The sequence below is a fragment of the Panthera leo genome, chromosome B2 (assembly GCF_018350215.1).
Source record: "Panthera leo isolate Ple1 chromosome B2, P.leo_Ple1_pat1.1, whole genome shotgun sequence".
Lineage (NCBI taxonomy): Eukaryota > Metazoa > Chordata > Mammalia > Carnivora > Felidae > Panthera > Panthera leo.
Genome location: NC_056683.1, coordinates 62,979,428 through 62,987,742, shown reverse-complemented (window position 1 = coordinate 62,987,742; position 8,315 = coordinate 62,979,428). Strand labels below are relative to the sequence as shown.

At 40.0% G+C, this 8,315-nt stretch overlaps 1 protein-coding gene across 3 annotated transcripts in view; it reads right to left on the bottom strand.

Annotated features, from left to right (window-relative positions):
• COL19A1 (collagen type XIX alpha 1 chain) overlaps positions 1 to 8,315 on the bottom strand; it is a 380,294-nt gene that overhangs the window by 114,416 nt on the left and 257,563 nt on the right. For all 3 annotated transcript variants that reach the window (XM_042939135.1, XM_042939134.1, XM_042939133.1), the window contains one exon: positions 2,711 to 2,755. In XM_042939135.1, coding sequence (XP_042795069.1) covers positions 2,711 to 2,755 — 45 coding nt within the window. The remainder of the gene's footprint in view (positions 1 to 2,710; positions 2,756 to 8,315) is intronic.

Sequence of the window (8,315 nt, the reverse complement as noted above, 5' to 3'; positions counted from 1 at the left end):
CACATTCTGCAAGTCTCAGGAAAGCTGCAGAGCAGGTATCATCATTTTAACACTGGTCGCCTGGTCACATGGCTGCCATGGTCTCTACTTCCGGTTACTAATAGCCACTAGTGTCCGTTGGTGTTTCTCCCTGTATTTTAGTGTTCTTGATACAGAATGTGGCTGCTAAGCCTGGGGTGATCTGTGTGTAGATTCTGCTGCTTGGGTTTTGGGTAGGCTGCTTTCGTGATTCTATTTTGCGTTGAGAAGTGATGTATTCTACAGCAATAACAAATCACTTATGTGTTGAAGTTGTACTTCTGACTAAATCTTTTGTTCAATGATATAAATTGGGTCCTTTCTCTGTCAAAATTATGGTGGGAGGTGCAAAGATGAACAAGACCAGGTGTTAAGGATGGCAACAGCTATGAATACCAAAGACAGAGAAATAACACTTCGTGAGAAGAAAGTCTGGAGTGGATGAATGGAAAGGAACAAATCTTTAGTGGAAGCTTAATATGTGTCAGGTATTGTGTTTTGGGGTAAGCTCATCTCATCTCATTTGATTTCAATGCGGCCATTAACTCTGTGTAGACACAATTATGCCCATTTAATGGATGAGGAAACTGATGCTCAGAGAAATGAAGTGATTTTCCCAAGTAGTTAGTTAATGGCACAATGAATTTTGACCTCAGAGCCCATGTTCTTTCCACCACTCAGTGGTTCTCACTCCTGACTGCCTGTTACAATCATCTGAAGCACTTTTACACATATTCCCTCAGACTTATTTACATTGGTTCAAATATATAGACTCGACACCAAGTCAACCACAGGTATGGGCTCCACAGCAAATCAGAGTCTCTGGGCATGAAGCCTGAGCAGTAGTATTTTCTAAGAGCTCCCCATGTGATCTCAATGTGCAGCCAGGGTTGAGAACTACCAAGGTCCACCATAGGTGCAAGCAAAGATCTGTGAGGGCAGCTTGAAGGAGGTTTAAATTCTCATTATGGTGACCTATGAACAGCATTATAATTTAAAAAATGAATGTATTGATTCATAACAGATACTAACCATTTAGTACCTTAGGTAGAGGTAGAGGTGACCTTACTCTTCCAGCAAGTGCTATGCTTGTCTTTCAGTTTATTTTATGCATTATTTATTGGCAGAGTCTTTCTCTTATTAATTAGAATTCTTACAAATCATTTCATATGTACATTTATATCAGGTACTGCATCAAGCTCCCTGTAGACTCTTCTAGGTTATTCCTCTGGGTGGGAGGAGGGAACAGTTATACCACTGGCTTTTTCTAATTCCACTTAAGATTCTGAAGCAACTAGAAAAGATTTTGAGCAATAGAAAAGGTCCTTAGAGTTTGAAATACACCTGTTTTACAGAATCAAATTTCTCATCATTGAGGTCTTAAGAATTCCTAAGTAACATATGTTTCCTAATGAACATAGCAAAACAGAAGCCAGCTGTTTTGTTTCAATAAATGAATCATCATTTAAATACTTTAAAAGTGCCACAGCACTCTTCTTTGCTCAGCTGTCCTATGTGACAAGCTTTGTGGCTTTCTTTCTTTCCCCCATTAGCCCACATGTGCACAGTAGTAATTGCTTAAAATGTAATGTGTTTGTCACGGTGGTGTAAGAATTCTGTAAGCTATTTGATTACAGAAAATAATGCTAATGTACTACCCGTACAATCCTAGACACATAAATGCCTTATTATTGCTGTATAATCAATACTTTCTGGATATCTTTTTAAGAATGTCAAGGTTTTACTTATTTTTTTTGCAGAAAATTTCATTTTCAATGGTCAATTTAAAAGAAGTTTCTAGTTTCTGTTGAGACCATCTTTTAGCAATATTTTCTGGTGATAGATGTATGGTCTTTTGAATAGATTGGTTGCACTGATTTATAAGGCGCAGAAGTCATATTTTCTTGAATTCATGTCGAAATACCCTGCTCTCAATCAAGAGAATTTTTACTGGGTGAATGAATGAAAGTAGCACTCACAGGACACATTCCCTCGGAGTATTTTCAGACCTACTCATCTCTGTCTGTAGGTTTAATGTGCATTGTTTTTTTTCCTGACAATGGTACATTCACACTGAATTCAAGGTCATCACAATTTCAGAATCAAATCAGAGTGAAACATCTTTCTGAATGGGCAAGTGAATCTGTCGTCTTCACAGCTCACATAATTAAACCAGTGACTGATGATGAGGAGAAATGCAATAGAAATTTATTAGCATTTTAATTTTAAAACTGTTTTGAAATAATAATGATTATACATTACAAAACTCCACCAAAAAATACCCCCATGATGGTTTATGTATGGGTACTTAAGATGACACAAAAATAGGGAGCCTGAGCCATTTTGCTAAAGGGGGTCTTCAATTTTTTTTTTTTTTTTTTTGCCACCTGCACAGATTCATGAAACATCGCTTTATGAATCAAAGCTTGTGTTCCAATTTCATTTCCCTTGTTCCAGCTATTTCCCCTTCCTCTTCCTTGTAGCCAACTGCTATTCAGCAATCTTCACTGAGGAACAAATCCTCAGTGCCTAATCCGGCTGTCTGGTCAGGAGGCGGAGAGGCTTGCACCCCCTGAAGGCCGGGCTCCCCAGGGACAGAACTCCGTGTGGCAGCAGGACTGCCCCGGACATGTGAATGCATAGGTAGATGTAAAACCCCGGTTGCTTTGTTCACTTTGGCAAATCTGATTACCTTCTCTCCTTTTGGGCCACCAGCTCCATATTCACCAAGGTTTCCCTAGGTAAACATAAGACAAATATAAATACAAAAACAGTCCATTTATGTTTAATACACTCAGCCCCTGCATTAAAAATATAGTAAGATAATAGTGCCGTAACAGCTTTTTATGAATACCATCTCAATCATTTTTGCCTCTCTCACCTTCTGTGAAATATTCTTGAAAAACTCCAATTTTGGAGATACTATCTATCTTCTGTGACTTCCCCCCACAGGAGATGATTCGGGAGAAATACCACACCTCCAAGGGCAAACTGTCGTTACTCCAAATTAATGCCTGGCAACATTACTTGGTCACGAACAACTCCACTGACATGACTTTGTAACATTGTTAATGATATCTTTATTTCTCACTGTAATGGACTTTCCATTAATTAACCTCCTGGTTGCACTTGCCACTCTCTTGACTTGTATAATACCTCACTTTCCTAGTATCTTCCTATTTTTCTGACCTGTCCTCTTTCTCCTCACCTAACGGGTAAAGGTTAGATTTCCTCAGGACTTATGTCCAGACTCTTTTCTCTTGTGACTCAACATTTTCTCCTGGGCATACTTCTTTGCTCCCATGGCTTCGGTATCATCTATACAAAGATGGACAGTTTTATAAACCCAGCACACATCTCCTGAGTTTTGACCCATGTATCAAATTTTCTACTTGCTGTATACACTTGTAAATTCTAGAAAAAAATTCATATTCAAGAGTTTCAAACAGAAATTAAAAAATATAATAATACACACATATATGGGAGAGAGAGATGAGAGTATTACATCATGCTGTTAACATTCATTAGCCCAGAAGTGGGGTAATAACAATTGACTTCTTCCGAATGTATCTCTATAGTTACTTGTTAAAATGCATAGTAATTTCATTTTACAATTGAAAAAAATCAAGGAAAGAAAGAAAACCAAGGAAAAAAAGAAAATCTGAAAAATTTCCCTTCCATAGAAGTCTTCCTTCTTCACTCTGGCTATCATTGTTAACACTGCCCTCCTCCTTATTCCTCAAGTCCCATCGGTCATCCAGCCTGGTTTCTCTGTTCCCCAAGTCTCTTCTCTTCACACTACCGGTCTTCACTCCAGGTAAGCTAAAGCTATCATCATGTCTTGCCAGGACTATTGCAGTTGCTCCCTAACTGGCATTCTATAATCCAGTCTTGCTCCCCATACACCTACATTTTCTATATAAAGTCAGAGAGATATTCTGAGCCCCTTCCTTCAAATCCTTTATAAAGCCATCAAAATCCTACCTGACTTGAACTCATTTTCCTCTACAGGATCATGGTAGCCACTGCTCTCCCTCAGAATTTCCGACTGGAACAGCTTTCTTTTAGCTTCTCAAATGGAGCAAGGTACTTCCCATTTCACCCTTTAAGTCATCACTCTGTCCTCACCCTTTGTCCAGTTAGCAACTATTCATCATCCTTCAGGTCTCAAGTATTAGAAGATGCCATTCACAGAAGCCTCCTGCGGGTCTCCCAGACAGGTTCTCCTCTCATCTTCTCATTGGATATTGTAGTTTTCTTTCATAATACTTACTAATATTTTTAATTTTGTGTTTGTGTAAAGTATTTTGCATCTTTTACACTAGAATATAAGCTCCATGATGACCTGGAATTGAATGCCCCATTCCTAGCACAGTACTTAACATACAGGAAACATTCAACAAATATTTGTTGAATAAATAAGCCTATAATTCGAATTTATGTGTTTTCTCATTAAAATCTTTTTATTAAAATACATGTGTTGGGGTGCCTAGGTGGCTCAGTCAGCTAAGCGTCTGACTCTTGGTTTTGGTTCAGGTCTCATCATTCATTGAATAGAGCTCCACATGCTGTTAGCATGGAGCCTGCTTGTGCTCTCTCTCTGCCTCTCTTTCAAAATAAATAAGCTTAAAAATAAAATAAAATATCTGTGCTGATAGAAAAAATTAAAAGTAGAGGAATTTTTTTAAAAAAATGTGTATTTATTTTTGAGAGAGAATGCGAGCAGGGGAGGGGCAGAGAGAGAAGGAGGCAGAGAATCCCAAGCAGGCTCTGTGCTGTCAGTGCAGATCCTGATGCAGGGCTTGGACTCACAAGGTGTGAGATCATGACCTGAGCTGAAATCAAGAGTTGGACGCTTAACTGACTGAGTCACCCAGGCACACCAAAAGTAGGGGAACATTTAAACAACAAAAATATCCAGAGGCACTCATTCAGATCACTGTTACTATAATTTGACATTTCAAATATGCCTTCCATGCTATTCATACTACTTCAATCAAAAATAAGTAGTTTATAACTGCTGTTACTGTTGGTCTTGTGACAGACATTTTCTCATTTTTTCCTATTTAACTTTCATCTGAAATGTCTAAATTGAAAATAAAAACTGTATTTTCAAAGTCCTGAGCTGTAAATTATTACAGGGACATACTTGAAAATGAGATATGAAACCCTAAGACACGTACACACATACATAAAGAATCAGCAGTTCCAAAATGATAGGTCGCTTGGATGCAACCTGCATAAAACAAATTTGAGGCATTTTCTGATAATACTAGCCATTTGGACATGATGCCAATCAGTGTATACAACCCATCAGCACCTCTCCCTGGCTGTGTTTAAGGTAGGACATTTTTGGGAAAGCTGGAACATGCTTTGGTGTAAGACATGAGTTATCCAGAGATGGTTTTTGGATTGGGAGGCCCCATGCTCTTGAATTGCAGCACAGAAGAGCACCCAAAGTGCATCTAGGTGAGATCATATTACAGTACAGCATCTTGGTTTAGATCCCTCTCCCATCACACCTCTCAGCACCCTACAGGATATCAGAGACGCTGTGACTGGGATGAAAAACTGCATCTATAGCACCAGCTCATATTATTCTATCCATATGCTGTACTGTTCTAAAATCTTGATTTTTTTTTTCTGGTGGCTTTTACACCCAGAGGAAAAACAGGGCTATTTACTGCCCATCAGAGCACCGTATGTTTGCTTCATTCAATAGCTAGACCAGGAAATCCATCTAATCAAGGATATTCAGTGGCCTCTGGAGCTGTCCTCCAATCTTGGGATAACAATAAGCAAGGCAGATGTGAACTTGAACTTCAGCAGCATTGACATGTGAGATCTTGCTCTCTACTTTCTCCAAACTAACTTCACCAGACAATTACTTGGCTCTACAGAAATAATAAGAAACATAGTCCTTGTGTTTCTGGAATCTAGCATTCTGCCACAGATACTGTTCTAATTTTACTAGGTCATTTGTACACTGGAGCCATGTCATTTGAATGGGTTCTCATACACCTTTTGAATAAATGTAATGGTTGCATCATTTTAAATGTGTTTATTTAAAAATTTCTGTGGTGATGTGATGAGGGTTGTGGTGTGGGGGTGCTAATCTGCCTGGCCATTTCAAGAATTTGAGTAGTCAGGGCTGCCTATATGACTCAGTTGGTTAAGAATCTAACTCTTGATTTCAGCTCAGGTCATGATCTCGCAGTTCATGGGAACGAGCTCTGCATTGGGCTCTGTGTTGACAGAGAGGAAACTGGGATTCTCTTTCTCCCTCTCTCTCTCTCTCTGTGCCCCTCCCCTTCCTCGGCTCATGCTCCCTCTCTCTATCTCTCAAAATAAATAAACTTAAAAAAAGAGAATTTGGCGATGTCGGAACTTGTCCTCTGTTCTCTTATGGGAAGTGATGAGTGAGAGTTTTGAAACCTACGTCAGGCAATTGGGAAGACTCAAGCTATTGCATGTGACTTGGAGAAGGTATTCTCTGGAAAGAAGGGGATGTACCTGGGCATGAATAGGTTGGACCACAGGAGACAGTTCATAGGGAGGAAGACACAGGACATTAGGATTTAAATTTCATTTCTGAATCTTCTGGGCCCAGAAGATTGGCTGCTGGGAGGTGCAGCGTCAATCTCCAAAAGTTGAGACTGGTTCTCTGCAAATTGCACCCAGTGTGACGATGGAAGATCACACAACTGTGCATTTTCAATGTGGATCTTTAAAAACAATATCAGATGTAAAATCTGCCCGTTCTTGGCCTCCACACATGATACTTTTTTCCCCATCTAGACTCTTGTGAGAAGCTCTGGATCCGATGGCTTTAGCAGTTGACAGAGCCTATCAAATTTTTATTAAAATTCCCAGAGTTAGAGACAATGAAGAGCAGTTTGCTGGATTGTGAGCAGATTTTCCTTAAGGGGAATATTCTCAGCATTGTTGCTTCGTGCAAACAATCTCACAGAGTGGGAGCAGCTGTTTGTAAATTATTTTTGTGATGGAGAGGGAAATCTACCTTTTATTCTTTGCAGCCTCAAGTGGGCGTGCAAAAATACACATAAACACATTTACATATTGTTCCCAACCTTACTCTTTAGTTTCTCTATTCCTTACTTCCTTTTTTCCCCATTCCCTTTTTGATTTGTGGGGACAAGGTCTCTCATACCTGAGCTTCTCCCTCCAGAAGACAGAAGGAAAATTATAGGCGAAAAGACCAACTCCTGTATAGGGGCCACAGGACAATTCCCTTGCCTTTGAGGATTCCTGGGACTGTGGGCTCTTCAAGTTAGAATGGGGAGGAGGTGTGTCTGAGTCACCTGCTGCTTGTCCTCCCACAGGTGGCTGCTTCAGCAGATTCCAGGCTGCACAACTGGGAGCTGAGTTGCTGAGGTCCAGAGCTCAAGTGCAGACATTACATAAATCAATGCCAATTTAAAAGGGACGATTATTTTAACCTTGGAATGTTACTTTATATGTCTCAATACATGGTCCATTATTTAATATCTAAGAAAGTTTCATTTATGTGCCTCTCTCTCTCTCCCAAGCTACAGCCAGACCACCAGGCATGCAATGAAATGCAAAATGAAACCACCTCAGTATCCAAAACAGATGGGGCAGGTGGGTGAAGTCACTGCTAAATGAAAACACGCATCTCGCTGCTCATGGCACACTTGGCCCTTTCCTTTGTGAAGCTGTGGGTGGGGATGAAGTGGTTACCATCCAGAAATACTGGTCAGTGTAGGTACTGAGAACGTGGGCCCTACCTCCTCCAACCATTCTGGTGGGGCTCATCTAACAGCCCTAACTAACTACTCTCAGAGTGAAACAGAGTAAAGTCTTTGGGAAGCTACCTTCCATTAAATCTCAGATGGGTCTAAAGTCTTTTGATGCTAAGTGGCTATAGTGCGTCATTTGGGGGAAGAAAAGCTATGGTCTCTCCTCTCTAACCAGGAAGGCTCCAGCTTCAAAGCCACATTTTGAGCACTTGTGGACTAAATACTTGTGAACCTCAGTCCTGTAAAGGCAATAAGGAGACATAGCTGGAGTTATTTTGGGCCAGACAATAGCTAACTTCAAAGTACTACAAAGTTTGCTACTAGCAAGATTCTCCACTTGCCTGCTTTGGTCAGCCCCCCCTTCCCCCCCTTTTTTTTTTGAAATATAACCTTCAAGTTAAAAATTTACATTCTCAACTTTATACTAAAATATAAATGCTTCATATGTCTTCATTTAAGGGGAAAAACTGACTCATCGGCAAGATAAACTATATATAGAAGTAGTGTTGGGAGACC